Source organism: Drosophila pseudoobscura, chromosome X (assembly GCF_009870125.1).
Source record: "Drosophila pseudoobscura strain MV-25-SWS-2005 chromosome X, UCI_Dpse_MV25, whole genome shotgun sequence".
Classification (NCBI taxonomy): domain Eukaryota; kingdom Metazoa; phylum Arthropoda; class Insecta; order Diptera; family Drosophilidae; genus Drosophila; species Drosophila pseudoobscura.
In genome coordinates this window covers 57,511,746-57,529,801 of record NC_046683.1, presented here as the reverse complement: position 1 = coordinate 57,529,801, position 18,056 = coordinate 57,511,746, and the positions used below count along the sequence as shown (strand labels likewise).

At 47.6% G+C, this 18,056-nt stretch overlaps 3 protein-coding genes across 8 annotated transcripts; all 3 read left to right on the top strand.

Annotated features, from left to right (window-relative positions):
- Positions 1-197: 197 nt before the first annotated feature.
- mthl10 (methuselah-like 10) lies at positions 198-10,836 on the top strand. 6 transcript variants are annotated; one of them, XM_033384700.1, is made up of 5 exons: positions 198-1,251; positions 6,751-7,514; positions 7,578-8,193; positions 8,270-8,464; positions 8,705-8,900. In XM_033384700.1, exons 2-5 carry the CDS (start codon positions 6,761-6,763, stop codon positions 8,883-8,885), a joined length of 1,746 nt encoding a protein of 581 aa, XP_033240591.1. In that variant the 5' UTR covers positions 198-1,251; positions 6,751-6,760; the 3' UTR covers positions 8,886-8,900. The 6 variants fall into 6 exon arrangements, with proteins under 6 accessions (XP_033240591.1, XP_033240592.1, XP_033240589.1 ...); XM_033384701.1 differs by lacking the exon at positions 198-1,251 and adding an exon at positions 3,562-3,724; XM_033384698.1 differs by lacking the exon at positions 198-1,251 and adding an exon at positions 3,889-4,319.
- A 483-nt stretch (positions 10,837-11,319) lies between these two features.
- Positions 11,320-14,040, top strand: mthl9 (methuselah-like 9). The gene is made up of 7 exons (XM_001352440.4): positions 11,320-12,475; positions 12,539-12,730; positions 12,791-13,024; positions 13,094-13,250; positions 13,335-13,538; positions 13,616-13,695; positions 13,755-14,040. The coding sequence occupies exons 1-7, from the start codon at positions 11,824-11,826 to the stop codon at positions 13,787-13,789; spliced, it is 1,554 nt and encodes a 517-aa protein (XP_001352476.3). The 5' UTR covers positions 11,320-11,823; the 3' UTR covers positions 13,790-14,040.
- A 472-nt stretch (positions 14,041-14,512) lies between these two features.
- On the top strand, positions 14,513-17,535 carry mthl8 (methuselah-like 8). Its single transcript, XM_001352439.4, has 6 exons — positions 14,513-15,954; positions 16,045-16,216; positions 16,401-16,592; positions 16,654-16,872; positions 16,952-17,309; positions 17,386-17,535. Exons 1-6 carry the CDS (start codon positions 15,442-15,444, stop codon positions 17,429-17,431), a joined length of 1,500 nt encoding a protein of 499 aa, XP_001352475.2. The 5' UTR covers positions 14,513-15,441; the 3' UTR covers positions 17,432-17,535.
- Positions 17,536-18,056: the final 521 nt, after the last annotated feature.

The window sequence follows — 18,056 nt, the reverse complement described above, 5'->3', positions numbered from 1 at the left end:
ACGTACTGCCCCCGGGGGCCACTCCACACTCCGTTCAAGAAGTCCCCATTCATGTCCGATGTCCGATAATTGCTCTGTTCGCGCACAAACAATCAGCAGACAGTCGAGCCACTGTTTCTGCTGGGCTGGCACACTCGATCATGCACTACAAAGATTTCGGTTTTGTTTTGTTTAAATTTCAATTATAGCGTGGAAGCTTAACAGAGCGCTAGCGCCAGCGACAGCGCCAACGACAGAGCACCCAACAGCGGGACCCCGAACAGTGGGGCCCTGTTATCCGTCCGTCAGTCAGTCCGGCTGCTTGCCTACCTTTAATTTTTGCAGTCCGCGGCTCGGCCCGCCTCGAGTTCATTTCGCTACGAGACGTTGACGGCTGTGGGAGTGTTGTGAGTGAGCAGCGGCGGCTGAATGGAAACTCCAAACAAAATACAAATAATACAAAATAATAAAGACACGAGAGAGACAATCATAATATGGGAATTACGACTGCCAGTGTTAATTAATTTGTAATCTAGTGTGTTGTGCCTTAAACCGCACTTATTTATACCTTACAAACCGGTTCGTTCGGTGTCCACAGTATCGTCGAATGTTCGCATATTTACACCCACTCTAGTGGGAATTCCAATTCCCCCTCCGAACTCGAAGTCGAAGTCGAAGTTTGTGTGTGCTTTTTTTCCCTGTGTATTCGAGGGTGTGAGTGAGAAATAGCCGATCGGCGGGTCACTATATGTACAGATATACACATTATGGCATTATGGTTATGAGGATTTCTTGAGAAACCCCAGGTTGGCCAGGTACAAAAACTTTTATGCGGTTACCCACCTTGAGAGCCAACAGGCCACAGACTCTTCCCGTCGCACAACAATTTGCATAAGAAAAACCTGCTACAAAAAACACATCCGATCCGACTGATTCGAACGAAACATCCCCATTCCCCATTCCCCAAGACCCAAAACCAAGTTTCGTTATTGGTTTTTTGTGCCGATAATACAAGTATATTTTTGCCGGTACTTGTCAATCCACTTTTTCGCACACTCAAGCCAACAAAAAACAGCAAAAACATCAAAAACACTCTTCAATCAAAGAGGTTCATTTATTTGTTCAGTTATTGCTATATCTACAACATATATATGTCGATATAGATAGAAATACACTGATCTACGGACAAGGAACAACCGAACAACACTTTGGAGCTGAATAAATTTATAATATTCATTCATTATTCATCGCTTGAGAGCTTGAGATCTCGGGGTAAGTCTACAGAACCTGTACTCGTATCATCTGTTGATCATTAATCTATGCTGCCTTTCCCAGAAACGAATCTCCAAGCATTTCCCCAGTATTTTCATTTAATAGTTTCGTTCCATTTACAAAATATATCGAAATATTTCCGCCTTTCGTAAAGAATTTTGTATGCTGCCAAAAGATCTGGCATAATTTATGGGGTGGGTCCTGAATGAAATTAAATTTATATTTATAATTTAATGGCAACTCATTTATATATCATATCTGAACGGATTAAGTGGTTGATCGTTTAAATGGCTTAAGTAGATCTAGGATCTATGGTGGAATTTATGATCATTTCGTGTCAAGTGACTCACTTGATTGGCTCAACGGATGGGAGGGGAAGGGTGATAGGTGTCGTTGCACTCGATGCCTCCCATATAATTATAGCCATTTACTTGACAGAAGAGGAGAGGGCTTTCCAGATAAGAAAATCAAAGCGCGCCTGCAAAAGCCTGGCTAATTGCATGACAAATAAGCAAAAAAAAACAACTGTGTTCGGCAATCGATGCATTGCACACACCAGACTCTGATTGAGTCACTCAGGCTGGAATCGCTTTGGCAGTGGTAGAAGAACACCCTTTGGAGAAGATCTCACCTTGACTATCCCATCATATCGTATCGTATCGTATTGTACCATACAGACCCAATCCCATCGTCTGGGAATCGACATGAAATGGGAATTTGAATTTGAATTTGTTTATACTTTTGCACACATTTGGCGCTTGGGGGGGATATCGCTGTTGAAACATCTTTGGAATATTGTTTATTGTTTGCTTAGAGGTCTGTTTATTTCGCTACAATTTTCCAACAGTTTTTGCTCTGTTTCTATATATAATAGATCTTTTATCCAGAGCAGAGCCCACCATCGCAATTTGATATATACATATAATCAAATAATATACAATTTTTAAAGTGGAACTGCGATTAAAGTTGCACTATCACGCATGTGGGAGTTGTTCCAAGGGCATTGGTGCTCTGGGGTGGGGGTTCTGGCTGCCTGCCTGACTGCCTGCCTGCCCTCCCGTTGTGCATTTTCACGATAAGCCAAATGCAATTACCAATTAATTAGTTAAATGCTTTTGTGGTGCGTTTTTACAGCTGTATTTCCTCCGTATTTCCCTGCTATCTGGAGCCATTTTTCTCGCCTCGAATCCCAGGTCTCTAGCCATTACATTACTCACTCCCAGCAAGCATATTAATCTCCTGGGGTTCGGTTCGGACGGTGACGGTGCCGGCGGCTATGGTGTTTGGTAGGCAGGGTTCCATTGAATCTCATGTTTCCGACGCACACTCATAGATCGAATGTGGGTTTCTCTTTGGGATGGATCGAGTGTATAATCAGAATAATCGGCTGTTGTTCGATGCTAAAAAACTCAACAGCATTCCACAACTATCATTTAGATACAGCCTCGAAATGAAATTCATATGCATTTTAGGTACATTCCATATATCCATATCTATAAGGAAAGCCTAGGGTATGGGATTACAAAAGAACAACATACATATTTATAGAAATAACACATTCCAATTAAAATTCATTCGGTATAAATTGATGTAAATTATAGAGATGATTACGAAATACATAATACGAATATAAGGAGAATTAATAGAATTTATCGAATTTGGACAGCGTATCCGCACACAAATTTGAATACAAACCACTCACAGATCTCTCTAATTCGAGTTGATTTATGGAATCGATGATCGTTTGGTGCGCGATATCAGACAGGGTATCCCCCCATTTATTTAATTGATTCTAAAGCTTTCTCCCGCCCCATCATCGATGCTAATGAGCGAGAGAGCATTTATCTTTTGCGCCGAGTGGCAAGTTCAGGGCGGTATCTGTTGACTGTCGACTGTTGAGTGGTGTTGGTGTTGGTGTTGGTGCTGGTGGAAGTGTGTGGCAAGTATCAAGGAATAATATTTGGCAAACTTGCCATCCCACTCTCCAATGGCAATCAATTTGTGGCTGGCTCGGTGGGCTCCCCGTGCCTTTGTTTACAGACCAGGGTCTAAAAATACTTGGTGTTGGAATTTTCGCACGAAAAGAGCCAAAGGAATCCACACACCACACAGCCGTCAATGGGTCAGCCATATAGCACCATTCAACAAGTATTCTGAAAAGTGTTTGTTTGAAAAGGGAAACGGACGGATGATAACCAATCGTCAAATTTGACCACAGTTTTCCCCACAGTTCACCTTCAAGTGTGGTGGCAATGGTTTTTTGCCATGGGCTTCAGCGAATTCTCCTGTCTTCCACGGCGATGGGCTGTGGGTCCGATTAGTCTTACATACGAACCGCGGCGCTCCACAAGATAATGGGAATACGTCGCCACCGCCGTCGTCGACGCCGCACATAAGACTTGAGCAACAGCAACAGCAAAAACAACAACAACAACAACAACCAATAAAGAAAACCATTGCCGCTGAGGCATATGTACGTGATAATAAAAACCCAAAAAGATATTCATTTTGAATAAAAACTTGCATGAAACGTAGTACATAATATTTATGTGAGTTTTTGGATTCATTTCGTGTCGCATGGTTATTTTTTTTTTTTTTGGGCATAACCCCCACCGACGACCGACGACCGACGACCGGCGACGACCAGGAAGAGGGTCTGTTTTTGTGTGTGTTTTTGTTGTGCATATTTTGAGAGAATTGTTATAATCTGAGCATACGCCGATTTTCCATGGTGACACACACAATTGTGTGTGTGCGATAAATCTTCCAATGGGATTTCTCGCATACATTTCGCTAAGTGAAATGGGCTTTTAATGGCATTTGGCAGGGCTTAAGAGTAGTTCTATCAAACAGTTGGTCGAAAGTGAATCAGAGGCGCCACCGCAGCCACTGCACAAGACTCTTTGACTCACACATCCTGTTGTTGTTTTGCTCTTCCCCAACTACCCGACCACCCGACTACCACTACTACTGACCATGGACAATCCCCAAATTGTGAAAATCAACCAGATAATCATCCAATCGAAAGACACCACAACTGGCCTGAGGAAGTCCCTGGCGGAGCATCTGTAAGTATTTTCGCCATGCCAGGCCAAGCCAAGCGCCGAGAAGCCATCAGATGGTTCATATATTTTCCTAGAATCGTGTGTATGTACGAGTACATATAATATAAATAAGAGCCGTCGATCGTATTCTTTTGTCAGGCATTATTAGCAGGCGAGTGGCGTTGGCCAAGTGGCTTTATCTTATCGGTTACCGACCACAAATAAGACATTTTTTATACCCCGAGCCCCGAGCACAACAAATTCACAAACAGCACTGCTACTCCATACAGCTACTCACTCGCATTCGCAATGCGCATTCGCATTCGCATTCACATTTCATTCGTATTTGTATTCAGAGAACCTTCGATCGAGTGTCACTGCTGAGAACATTCGAGTTATTTATAGGCCATTAACCGATATTATCTCTCGGAAATCAATCAGAGTTACGATTGGGTTATCTTCTGGAAAGCTGGTAATGATGTTAGTCGCAAAGTTCTTGGCTAACATTGAGTGGAATCCTTTAATGAAAGCATTCAAAACCATTCAATATCTCTGGAAAACGATGTTCCCTTTGAGCTGATCTTCGGCTTCGGCTTTCAGTTCTGTTTGTAGTTGGAACAATCGAACAATCTATGCCACATCGTGCACCATCAATCCATTACAATACCTTAATAGCCCATTATCCCATATGATTTCTGGGTAATACTGTAACAGATGTCACCAGAGACGATGATCCCTCAAATCATACGATGCATATGCCTGTGTGTAATCAAAAGGTGCAGGCCCCGCCATTCTCCTTATAAACACTATTTATAGAAAGATTTATAAATCTATGCCACCCCGTTCCCATTTGGCATTCCCAGAATCACTTCCATGGCGATTACGAAAAAACTACCATGATTCAGCGTATCAGGCAATCAATCAATCAACCAATCATGGAATGTACGTAATCCCCGATCAGAATATTAAGTAGTTCCGCCCATCATCCGATACGATACCACGGTACTACGATGCGACGATTACGACTTTGCTTGAACTGCAAATCGCAGGTAAATCGAAATCGAAATCGCAGTCGAAATCAGAATCAAAATTGTTTGCCCCGAATTAAAATATACAAAAAGCCGCAAGAAAGATCGGGAAGAATTATAGCTATTTTTTTTTGGAAATTGTTGTTGGCATTGGAAAAATCTGGAGGAGAGAGATTTGCTGGGCCATAATTCAATTTAATGGCCAATTGTTTTCAATGTTTCGTGAATGCTCCACATGGTTTGATTCTTTTTCAAATAAATTCAAATCTCTTCGGGTTTTTTATTCCGGAATGTATGTATGTGTATTCGATTCTGTTGAAATCTCTCAAGTGGCATGTACTTAACGATTAATTATGCTAATTTTCCATCAGGAGAGATAAGTGCTGACCCCCTGCCTCCGTGCATCACCTTTTGGGGCAGAGTTTAATGTGTTTGCTCCGCTCCATCGTCCAGCCATAAATTCATGCTAATTTTGTGGGCCCACGCCCACGCCCACGCGCCCGTCAATGCCACACACAGGTTACCCTTACCCGGTCCTGCTGCCTGCTGCCTGCTGCCAGGCCCCATCGATGGCAAACAATCAGCGGATCAATGAATTAGGGTACCCGCCGCCACTCCGGCACTCCAGCACTCCGCCACTCCGGCACTCTACTAATGATGCAACCGATAAGATAGCGAACACATTTTACTGCAGAGGGTATAACTTTTCGCATTTGTAATGAAATTATGGCAGGCTCATTAGCAGCGCTTTGAAAAATGCCCAGGCTGAAAGTGGAGAGCAGGAAAAACACATCAGACAGAGAGGACTGAGGAGGACTGAGGCGGAGTGAGGCGGAGTGAGGAGGTGTGGGAGGCGTGGGAGGACTATTGACAGACGACGACGGCAGTTAGTATCAATTTAACACGAATCCATAAATGTTTGCGGCATGGCCTTATGATTGATGCCCCACAGAGAGAACGAACGCACACAGGGCGACAGCGGCAGTGGCAGGGGCATTGGCAGAGTGTCCCCCCGGACTCGTTTGGGTGCTAATTGAATGTGACGTTGTCCTTGCTGCTCCTTCCTGCTTTTCCTCCTGTTGTTCCTGTGCCTGTGGCTGTGCCAGTTTCTGCTCCTCTTTCCTGCTCTGTAACCTGTTGTCCTTGTGTCCTGGTGTCCCTGTGGGATGATGATTCACTAATTGGTTGGAATGATGAGTCCCTTAACCAAAATTAGTGGCCTCATTTTGTATGGCATTAACTAAGCGAAAAGGTAAATATTCCTATGGCTATGGGGTATTTACTTTGAGTGTCCTTCATTTGAAGGATGGACGGATGTGCAGAGGGGGACACTCCCCATGACACTGGGTCTGTAGCTCTAAGAATGATCATCCAGAGAACAAGTGTGTGCACATATCTAAATCCTTCTTTTCCTTTCTCCCTTGTAGAACCAGCATAATGACAAAGCAAGTCCATCAACGGGGTGGATCCCTGTACTGCGGGCTGACTCTCATGGGAGTCCTGTGCCTCGTTGTCTTCCGCCTGCTGCCGGGCACGTCCTTTGGGGTGTACGCCATGCCCGATGAGCGCAACATCTACCACATCCGCGACGGCCTGCACGTCCCGTGCACCTTCTTCGACACCGTGAACCTCACGGGCTACACGCCCTTCCCGAACGGCAGCTACTCGTACGAGGGAGTGCTGATACCCAGCCACCTGGTGGGCCAGTACAACTACATCTACAAGGACCTGGTGGAGCGCGTGGATGTCGACTGGCATCCGCGCGGCTGCATCTGCAGGCTGAAGGCCTGCCTGAACATCTGCTGTCCATGGGGTCAGGTGTACAACAGCGAGAAGGAGGAGTGCAACAACGACACCACGGACACCAGGATCTGGCCACAGCCCGTGATGAACGTGACCTTCGACAACAGCAGCACGCAGTCGGTGAACATCTTCAAGCAGTTTGCGGTGCAGAGCTTTAGGCCCTGCCCCAAGATGTTCTCCCTGCAGCCGGAGATCAACGATTTCGATGACTATCTGCTGTTCCAGAACGGCTCAATGCTCCGTCTGGATGATCACAACTACATCAACAAGAGCGAGTTCTGTCTGGTGGTGTCCTACGTGAACGAAACGGATCTCTACTACAGCCTGAATCCGGCCAATTGCGACACGGACACGGAGCACACCACAGTGAAGATCATCAATGCGTACGGTGAGAGTTCAAGCCGATTTCTCCTTGGAGTTCTCCACTAATCGAGGCATCTCTCGTTTGCAGCCATGCTCTTTTCCATTCCTTTTATGATGCTCACCATCGCCGTCTATCTGCTGATACCCGAGCTGAGGAATCAGCACGGAAAGAGTCTCGTGTGCTATCTGATGGGTCTCTCCAGCGGCTATACGGCCCTCTGCTGCGTTCTGCTCCTCAAGAACCTCGATCCGGACGACTTCTCCTGCAAAGTGTTTGGATATACCGCCTACTTCTGCTTCATGTCGGCCTTTTTCTGGCTGAATGTCATCAGCTTTGACTTGTGGCACAATTTCCGCGGCACACGGGGCATCAATCGGTTCCAGGAGAAGAAGCGGTTCCTCTTTTACTCGCTGTACTCCTGGGGAGCGGCGTTGATCTTCCTGGCCTTCACGTGGATCGCGCAGGAGCAGACCGACTGGCCGGCCGACCTCAAGCCGGGCATCGGCGGGGGCCAATATTGCTGGCTGGACATGCGCAACTGGTCCGCGATGATCTACTTCTTTGGGCCCATTCTGGCCATCATTGTGGCCAACACCGTGATGTTCGTGATGACCTCCGTGAAGATCCACGGCGTGCAGCGGGAGATGGCCCGGATCATAGCCCGCGAGGACAGCACCAAGAATCTGCGCACCGAAAAGGACAAGTAAGTGAAGGGGCTGCCCCGCACCTGCCATTCAACTCCATCCCTAAAGCGCACGGCGTGTCCTGCTCCGCCTCAGGTTTGGACTGTTCCTGCGGCTGTTCCTCATCATGGGCGTCACCTGGTCCTCGGAGATCATCTCGTATTTCGTGGGCAACGACAAGAAGTGGTCGAAGATCTTCTACATCTCGGACCTGTGCAATGCCATGCAGGGCTTCCTCATCTTCATGCTGTTCGTGATGAAGAAGAAGGTCAAGCACTTGATAACCAACAGGTGAGTGACCGCGTCCTCGGAGTGCCCGTGTCGTGTGTCGTGTCTCGTGTCCTGTCCACCTCTCCTCTCCTGTTTTTGTCTTCCTTTTGTTTCCAATTAGGAAATCGTCCTTTGACCAAAGCCTAAAGCCCAGTAATCTCTGTAATCTCACACGTGTGCCCCGTTCTGTATGTTGTGCCTCTCCATTCGTTTTTTACCTCTCATTACCGTACCCCCCTACCCCCCTACCCACCCATCCAGAACGATACGCGTGCGCAGTCTGCGTCAAACAGAGACAAACACAACGATGGCCGGCAGCAATTTCTCGGTGCGGCAGCGATTCATGGACGCCTCCAGCCACATCCGACGGCTGGTCGTGATCCGCAACGCGTTCGCCAATGCCGCGACCACCACCAGTGGTGTGCACTCCCATGCGGTATAGTGTGGGCCGCCCCATCGATGACAGTAAGCAGCGTCTGCTCGAGTGTTGTGGCCCCATGTACACGTAACACTAACACTCCCCCCCGCCCCCTGCATGCACCTCGTAGATAGGTAGATATATGGATATATGGATAGAAAGATCGACAGATGGATATGTACATAGATACCCTAAATGATGCTATGATCTCTCTCTCCTGTCCAGACCGCTTTCGATATTGCTTAACAGCAAGTTCAACAGCTACAAGAACAGAAACAAAAACAGCTACAGCTTCAACCATCAGACTAACTCAAGTCCCACCAACACAGAACCACCCAAACACGAACAAACCAATGCCAATGCTAACGCTACTATTGCTGCCACATGAGGCATGGGGCATGAGCATGAGGCAGTTAGCGAATGCCAAAAACCTAGCCACAAAGAACAACTTAACAAACATCCACTTCAAAGACTCGCTAAACGTAGCTCTAATAACTAAAAGTAACTCTTGTTTGCATCTATAATGTGTGTCCATCTATGTAAATCCGTCCAAACGCCAATCGAACCCCATCCAATCCATCCATCGATGCGCCCCGAAGACTGTTGAAGCCAACGCCATCGAATGGCTCGACATCCACCAATTCGACGTCAATCAACTCGGATGCGAATGGACTGCCAGGAAAGCTGCGAATGAAGGCCAATGCCGGTGCCGGTGCCAGTGCCAGTGCCAGTGCCAGTCCCAGTACTGGGCCAAAGGTTGGCCAATAGAAATCCATCCATAAACCCATAAAAAAAACATATTCCAAGGTAAAGCCGTAGAGCCGTAGAGGATTGGGGAATGACTAACTAAAAGACAACCACTAATGGATCTCTCTGCCTCTCTTTCCCCTCTGTCTAACCAACGATCTAACTACTTGAAGCCTAATCAGAGTGATTCGCTTCTTTTTGTGTCTATCGGTGATGGTATTCTGTGATTCTATCTCTAATCTGCACCTGTATCTGTATCTGTGTCTGCTTCTGGCTATCTGCCAAACATTTAACACTCCTCCATTAACCCGTCTAATCAGTCTTTTGTTCACTGTTATTTACTCCTCGCTGCCCACCCAATGGACGTCATAGATGCTCGAGTGTGCGCGATGGCAGCACCCAACGTCAGAGCCAGTACTCCACCAAGACCACATCGAGCAGCGTGGCCAATCTGTCGCTGCAGGAGAAGCCCTCGGTGGAGAAGCCCCTGGTGATTAGCCAACAGTCCGCCGGCGTGGATCATCATCAGCGCACGACCAGCTTTCGCTGAGGAGCGGATCACCGGATGACCCGATGACCCGATGACCGGATGAGATCATCCCCAAGCCATCGTCTCGTGCCAAGAGCATCATCGAATAGTTATATCTGGGGATACATATATGTACATCGAACAGCAGCCGCCATATATATTCAGATTGTACTTTATGAAAAGACATTATTATAAGAGGAACCCAGATACCCCTCCCCCGCCCCCACATTAGGCCACTCTCTCTGTCTATCTCTATATACTATATGCTATATGCTATATATGTCTATGTCTGGCAGACCAAGAAACCAACAAACAAACAAGAAAGAACGCGAACAACCTGATATATTTTAAGTGTAAGAGCACGCTTCGAAGCGCCATATCTAGTATTTATGTATCTGAAATTAGTGTCGCCTCCAGAGATCACTGTACTCTCTACTGTACTACTTATTCGCCTCTCTAGTCCGTAAGTCACAGATAAAGCACCACCACACCACACCTACATACACATATATACATATATATCGATGTGCGGTGATGAAATTAAGATTTGTATCTGCATCTGCATCTGCATTCATTATATATATTTTTTTTTTTTCGCATATATGTACGTACTTACCACGCTCCATGTCTCTGTAGTACGAAATATATTCGGTACAATTAAACCTGAACACACGAATAAAGCCAAAGATAAAACTGAAAGATCTGTCCGCAATTCACTTGGGATTTAGTTGGTGTTTACGTTGGACTTTCGGTAACGATTTTCACACACAGAAAACAGAAACTACAACGACAAGGACGAGTATTCACTTAAATGAAGGAAATGATGATGATGATCCTTCGGCCTTTGATCCACATCTGATAAAATATCGTTATCTATCCAATATCTATTCCAACGATCGGTTTCCATGCGAAAAAAGCTTTCCTTCTTGGCTTTTAGCCAAGACACCTACCTGCCACCCACAGTGGTGGGTTTCGTGGGTGTTTGGATTGGCTAAGAAGTAGCCGTCAAGAAAATGAAATGAATTTTGAATGAAAAGAGGCCGTCGCGCCGGTTGAGATTCGTTTCGCTGATCGCGCGCTCGCTTTGGCTTGGAGGTGGATGACAGTGGCGGGGGCGGGGGGACAGGTGCCAGAGACTGGTCTGTGGTCTGGTCTGTACGGGTTTTGGGGCTTGCTAATCAGTTAGTCTGTTTTTTATTCTTGGCCAGCATGGAGCTGCTGCCTTCTCGCGGTCTCCGTCGTTGTTGTGGTTGTCGTTGCGGTTGCCGGTTTGTCGTTTACTAAAGTGAGAGAGAGAGAGAGCTGCCTGCCTGTCTGTCTGTCTGTCCGTCGATCGGTCGTTGTTGTATGGTTGTTCTTTTTGGGGCTCGTTGTCGTTGTCGCAATCGCAGCCGTTTTTAGACCTACGCCGTCAACGTCGCACGTCGCGTCGTCGTTTTGTCATTTTTGAATCCGATTGTTGTTGATTTTACTCGTATGCTTTGTTGTTGTTTTATTTTTTGGTGCTGCTTTGCGTGCTCGTGTGCGTGTGCGTGTGCGTGAGTGTATTCTGTGCCTTGCATAAAAGGCCGAACCGAACAGAGCGATCGACTCGCATATTTGTTGTTTATTTAATTGTGACGTCAGATCCGCAGCAGAACAAGTCGAGAAACCCAAAGAGATCTCTCCTGCGGTCCAACAACAACAATGTCCACATCTCCGATCCCCAAACTGGCGCTGTTGCTGGTGTGCCTGGCCGCACAGCACTCCCTTTCGGCGGAGACTCCCACCGTGACGCATCCGTGTGCGTACGCGAATACCGTCAACATCACGGACGGACTCCGGCTGAAGGATGGCTCCTACTCGTACGCCGGAGTCGTCGTTCCGCCGGAACTGTTGGCCGAGTACAGCTTCAAGGTGATCGACGGCGTCGAGTACCGCGCCCCCAAGCACCTGCGGGGCTGCGTCTGCCTCCTGAAGCCCTGCATCAGCTTCTGCTGTCCGCGGGGACTGGTGTTCGACGCCAAGGGCTGGAACTGCACGGCCCCGCACCAGGAGCGCCAGATCACCCACGTGGAGCTGACCTACGACAACCGGACGGTGGATCAGGTGCGCATCAGCGATCGATTTGTGGTGCGCACGGAGCTGGGGTGCCGCAACAAGTTCGTGGACAAGAAGCACGAGACCTTCTGGCAGTGGGACCTCTTCGAGAACGGATCTCTGCTGCGCGACTCTCGTCTGTGGAGCACCGACGAATACTGCTTCAGTCCGCTCCAGCACAAAGCCGAGGAATGGGAGTTGACGCCATTGAGCTGCGAACGCTTCCAGACGGGCTATCGGGTGTGGATCTATGCGATATGTAAGGAGTAGTGCTTGTCCTGGGGATATCTGATCTCCGACTAACCGGTCTCTCCCCCTCCAGGCAGCATCATTGCCATTTTGATCAACATATTTATACTGTCGCTGCTGGGCTCCGTGCGCGATGCCCGGAAGAGTCACTACGGACAGGTGATCATCTACTATCTGCTCGCGATGATCGTCGGTTACTCGCTGCTCGTCTACCTGGCCCTCAAGAACCCCGTGAAGCTCTCCCATTCGGCCTGCAGGAACATCGGTTAGTATCCCATCATTATCCTTGATTTCTGTTGGACTTTAATCCCGGTTTCTCTTGCAGGTTTGCTGGCCTACTTCTGCATCATGCTGTCCTTTGCCTTTCTGGCGATTTGTAGCTTCGATTTCCTGCAAAAGTTCCGCTTGAAGCCCTGCAAGAACTGGCTTCGCAGGCTGTCCTATTTTCTGGCTGTGGTGCTGGTTGTGAGCCTGCGTTTTGTGCTATCCTTTGCCCAGGACTCGAGCCTGCCCAAACACTTTAAGCCGGGTATTGGCGAGGACTATTGCTGGTTCGATGGTGAGTCAGAGGTGCCCTCCCTATCTGATGAAGCATCACGTGACGGTTGATTCTCCATTCTTGTTCCAGTGCGCCTTTGGGGCATTCTCGTCTACTATTATGCACCCATTGTCCTGCTGCTGATCTTCAGTATCGTCTGCTGCCTCAAGGCCTACTTTTCCATCTACGAACTGCCACCAGACACTCAATACATACTGGGCACACAGCTGCGCATCGTCAAGACCCAGTAAGAACCATCGTCTAAGCAGACATGTGTATCTCCAAGGACTGCTCCTCCGAATCCTTTTGATGTCTTCCGTTTTCCTTTCAGTTTCTATGCGTTTTGTGCCTATTTGGTGGGCGTCTTTGCCGTCTGGCTGCGTGAGGTCGTGGTCTACATCATGGCTCGTGTGAGAGAGCATTTCTTCATCATTGACTTCTGGAGTGGCATTTGCATCCTGGGCCTGGCCATCGCTGGCTTCATTCTGCTCCTGGGCAAGAACATGCATGTCAAGTCCTGGTGGGCCATCAATGTGTAAGCAGGCCCGGCCCCATCTCCATTAGAGACACCCTCAAAGAACCATCCTTTTCTTTCGCTTTCTCTTCCCACAGGGAGTCCAGTCAGACCGATTTGAGTGTCATAAATGCACGGGTCTACAATTTCAACGAAAAGGGTGATCTGAAGTCTTCAGGTGGGCAACACACACACAAACTCCTTTCCGGTTCTCATTCAACATTCGATCCATTGCAGATTCTCCCTATCAGCCAACGGTGACATCATTGTAGACGACACTGAGAGACTGAGAGAGAGATTGAATGATTGCTCATCTGCGTATGAACTCTGTCTGGTATTCGCTACGCTTCTGATTCATTTAGGTGCCACACCACACCACACACCACACACACACCGTCACAAACAAATGTGTGAATATCTATCGTATCGTACGTACATTTCTAGGAATTAAGCAATTACCCTTGCTCTATTAACTTAAGGCTTTTGTTGAATAAACTCGAAATTCTGTAAAATATCGTGCAAACCGTTCGAGTGTGCATCAAATATGCATCATTTTGTGGACTTTTATGAGGCGTTTCAAATGAGATTTCATTGATTTACGGCCAATGAGCAAATAATGAAGATAAATAGTTTTGTATTCAATAGATCTGGGCCTTCTTTGGGCCCCCTTTCGTCTAGGACGCACTTCGTTGTAGACCCATCAAAGGAGTGACAAATTGTAGTAGCAACTCCACAAACAAAAGCACAAATCGTAAACTACACCCAAAATGTCCTGTGTCCATTCACACTGCTTCTGCTTGACTCCTCGCTGACAGGGGACAGGGGACAGGGGGCAAGGGCAAGGGTAACGGCAACCCTTCGAAGGGTTGGGTCGCGATGGATTGTTGGATTAGCCACCGGCCAAGTGGCACGCAACAAATGTTACGTTAATGACGCAATTGAGAACGGTTATCCCTGTCCCTATCTATCCGTATCCGTATCTGTATCTGTATCTGTCTCTCTATTTGTATCTGTATCTGCTTCTTTATCCATGTCTATGTCCAAGTCCATGTCTATAGAGTGTAGGGCCTCCTTCTTCGGCGACTATATATCCTTTTCGCTCTATTCTATGCTGAATCTCTCCTCAGACAAAACGAACTGCGGAGACGCTGCTAGAAATGGTAGGGGCAGAACTTGGGGTCTCTGTATTTGGAGATTATCGTTGGACATTGAATAATCCTGCAAAGAAGTGAGTCTGAAGTCTGGAGGCAATTACAATCGCAATGGCTTTGTGCTCGTTTCGGCCTTCGAAATATCTCTTGTACTCAATTAAAGAGTATTCCCGGAACCATTATATGTACATGTCTGTGCCCCTTGTCTATGCTTTTGGCTAGTCTTCGTTTTTTCCCCGTTTTCTTGCCATAAACAAAACGCCTCAAAGTGGGTGTGGGCCACACGGCCACCCCTACCGGCCGCCACAGAAGCGCCCCACCTCGCCTCGTCTGGACGTTCGATTCCATGCCACACTGCCACACTGCCGCATTCGCTGGGCGATTCGTTCCAAAATATTCAGTCGAAGTTCGGCCTGCGGCAGGTGCAGATGAAAGATCGATCCGTTTCGTTCCGTTCCGTTTTGTTCACTCCAGTTCAATCGACTCAATAAACCGTTTGTGCACCTCCTTCTGAAACACGTCATCAGTGCATTATTTATCCATATTCTATATTCTATATTGTATATCTGTTTTCGATTCGGTTCGATTCGGTGCGGTGCGGCGCGTTGCGTTGCGTTGCGGTTCGTTTATTCGATCCAAATCGATTGGGAAATCGCTGTGGAGGTAAACACACGAATAAATTGAAAGCCGTGGGATAAACAAAACAAAAACAGAAACAGACACAGTAAAAAGCATCAACAGATTCGTTCCCGAAAGATCAGCCACAGAAGAGAATGTCTCTGCCGATGGCGCAGTACCTCGTCCTCTTCGCGGGAGCGGCGCTCCTTCTGCCCTCCGCCTGGGGCTACCAGGAGGAGATGCGGTATCCCTGCGCCTTCATCGACACCGCCAACATTACGGGCAGCTTCGGGACGGACGGCTCGTATGTCCACAACTGGACGGTGATTCCCCGCAACCTGGTGGCCGCCTACGACTTTGTCATCGAGAACGGCATTCGAGTGCCGGCTGCCAAGCATCTGCGGGGCTGTGTCTGCAAGCTGAAGCCCTGTGTTCGCTTCTGCTGCCCGGAAGGAGAGATCTACGATCTGGAGAGGAGACAGTGCCTGACCCCATCCATCGACCATCAGCCTCCGCCCGGCCAGACCCACTTCGAGGTGCAGATGCTGAATGGCAGCCTCCAGGAGCTGGAACTACGCTCTCGCTTCAGCATCTATGTGGATACGCCGTGTGGACACATGAAACCAGTGACAAAAGGCTCCGAATATGTCCATTGGACACTGCATGAGGTACTACTCTCTCCCTCTCTCTCTTTCGGTGGCGTGCTCTTCTTATTGGCACTCCACTCTTCTCTCTCTCTGTCTCTCTCCATCTTTCAGAATGGCACTATCGCCCATCGTGGCCACATCTTCTCCAAACACTATTGCTACACGCCTCTCCTGCTGCACAACGCCTCCGCCTCCTCCTTTTCCTGGGACTGGCAGCCTCTGGTCTGTGCCCCCGAGAAGCTGCACTTTGTGCTGGGCGTCCGCGAGTGGACCTACGCCATCTGTGAGTGCTCCCTCCTCCTCCTCCGCCGCACGCACTCATAAATATGTTTCCAATATAATAGTACGCTCATAAAAGTGATTGTTTGAATAACAAAAGTGAATTGCCTGTGGCGATTGATAGATTAATGGCCCCAAAACAGAAGAGTCCTAACTCGCTCTCTCTTTCGCGTGCTTTCTCTTGGCAGGTCTCTTGATATCCATTATATCCATGGTCATTGTGCTGGTGGTGTACCTCATGTGCTCGGAGATGCGCAACAGCTTCTATGGTGTGGCCATCAAGGCCTACACCATCTGCCTGATTATCGGATATGCCCTGCTCGGATACCTCACGCTCCACAACCCGGCCACACTCTCCAAGGCAGCGTGTCGCATCATACGTGAGATCCATTCGATTCTCCACCGATCTCCGATCTACAGTTCCCCTTTTTCGATCTTTAGCTAGCTTGACGCTCATGTATCTGGTGCTGTCCTTCTACATCCTGAGCTTTGTTTCCTTCAAACTCTACCTGAGCTTCCACGGCGTCGTCTTCACGAAGCTAATGTTCTGGCTGATCTTCACACCGATCGTCCTGATCGCCATTGGATGGTCCTTCTTCGTGGGCTTCAGTCACTACGGCTCGCGACTGGTGTTTGGCGGCGACACTTGCTGGTTCGATCGTGAGTGCCGTAGATCCTTTTTACCCCCGAAAATCCATATCTAACCCCATATCTAATCATCAATCGATCAATTGTACAGCTCGCAACTGGAGCATTATGGTGTACCTGTTTGCCCCCGTTTTTGTGGCCTGTGCCATCAGCGGTTTCTTCTATATTCTCAGCCTCATTTACATCAGCGAACAGCCCGAAATCGAGACGGAAAAGAGCTTCGAGTCGATCGAGAAGAACCGCTTCAAGTCCTTCTGGAAGTACTTCGGCTACACGGCCCTCGTGTGGCTCGTGTGCGTCTGCTCCTTCGCCTTCAACTACTACCGGGGGGAGCGTTCGCTGCACAACTATGCCGTTTGCTTCTGCATGGCCTTCCATGGGTTCGCGGCACTCTATGCGCTGATCGGCAAGAACCAGCAGATCCAGAACTTCCTGCGACGCATCGATAAGTAAGTGATTCGATAATCGATAATCGATAATCTATGAATTCCCACCAAATCCTGATGCATATTTTCCTTCCTTCAGCGATGAGGATACCTGCGAGAACTCTGTGCCTTTGTCCAGTTTTTGAGGCGAATCTCACTGGAAATTAATTGTTAGTTTGATATTCTTTAGACGTTTGTGTACCCATTTTTTTTTGTCTCTTACTAATGTAATAAATGTATTTTGATCATATTACTCTCTCGCTTTGTTTGATTTTTTGGTAACAGTTTAGGAGTAACTGGTACAGTTTTAATCAAGCTGTTAGTCGTGTCTAGAACCCATTATCTAGCCAAGACTCAAACCCAATAAAAATACATACTACTGTCGTGCTGAATGTAGATGCCATGTAGCCTACTTTTGGGTGTAACTGTAAAACTCAATATTCAAAAGTGCCCGCGAAATCGCAAAAATTATGCATTCCCCCCGCCCTTGGTGGGGTGCGAAAGGGGGCACACCTGTGACTAACTGTGTGATTAGCATTTATCATATAATCAAATCTGATTCGGATATTGATGCTGAAGAAATATTTGCTATATATTTTATGGACACCCTGTAAACAGTTCAATATCAATACCCTGCAGCAATCAATCAATCCTATACACAAGTATATGTATTTATGTATGTATATCCCTGTAATTCCATCCAAAATTTATCCACAAAACAAAACATAAACACTTTGGTTTCATTTGGAAAAGCCCTGCACTGCACTGCTC

What these genes read in the sequence shown, in the direction of transcription:
- mthl10 (XM_033384698.1), top strand. Translation starts at nt 4,228, where the DNA reads ATGGACAATCCCCAAATTGTGAAAATCAACCAGATAATCATCCAATCG. An exon ending in CTGCGCACCGAAAAGGACAA is followed by an intron (nt 8,194 to 8,269) that starts GTAAGTGAAGGG and finishes GCTCCGCCTCAG; the next exon opens with GTTTGGACTGTTCCTGCGGC. An exon ending in AAGCACTTGATAACCAACAG is followed by an intron (nt 8,465 to 8,704) that starts GTGAGTGACCGC and finishes CCACCCATCCAG; the next exon opens with AACGATACGCGTGCGCAGTC.
- mthl9 (XM_001352440.4), top strand. Translation starts at nt 11,824, where the DNA reads ATGTCCACATCTCCGATCCCCAAACTGGCGCTGTTGCTGGTGTGCCTG. An exon ending in TTCGGCCTGCAGGAACATCG is followed by an intron (nt 12,731 to 12,790) that starts GTTAGTATCCCA and finishes TTTCTCTTGCAG; the next exon opens with GTTTGCTGGCCTACTTCTGC. An exon ending in GGACTATTGCTGGTTCGATG is followed by an intron (nt 13,025 to 13,093) that starts GTGAGTCAGAGG and finishes TTCTTGTTCCAG; the next exon opens with TGCGCCTTTGGGGCATTCTC.
- mthl8 (XM_001352439.4), top strand. Translation starts at nt 15,442, where the DNA reads ATGTCTCTGCCGATGGCGCAGTACCTCGTCCTCTTCGCGGGAGCGGCG. An exon ending in TCCATTGGACACTGCATGAG is followed by an intron (nt 15,955 to 16,044) that starts GTACTACTCTCT and finishes TCCATCTTTCAG; the next exon opens with AATGGCACTATCGCCCATCG. An exon ending in CGAGTGGACCTACGCCATCT is followed by an intron (nt 16,217 to 16,400) that starts GTGAGTGCTCCC and finishes TTCTCTTGGCAG; the next exon opens with GTCTCTTGATATCCATTATA.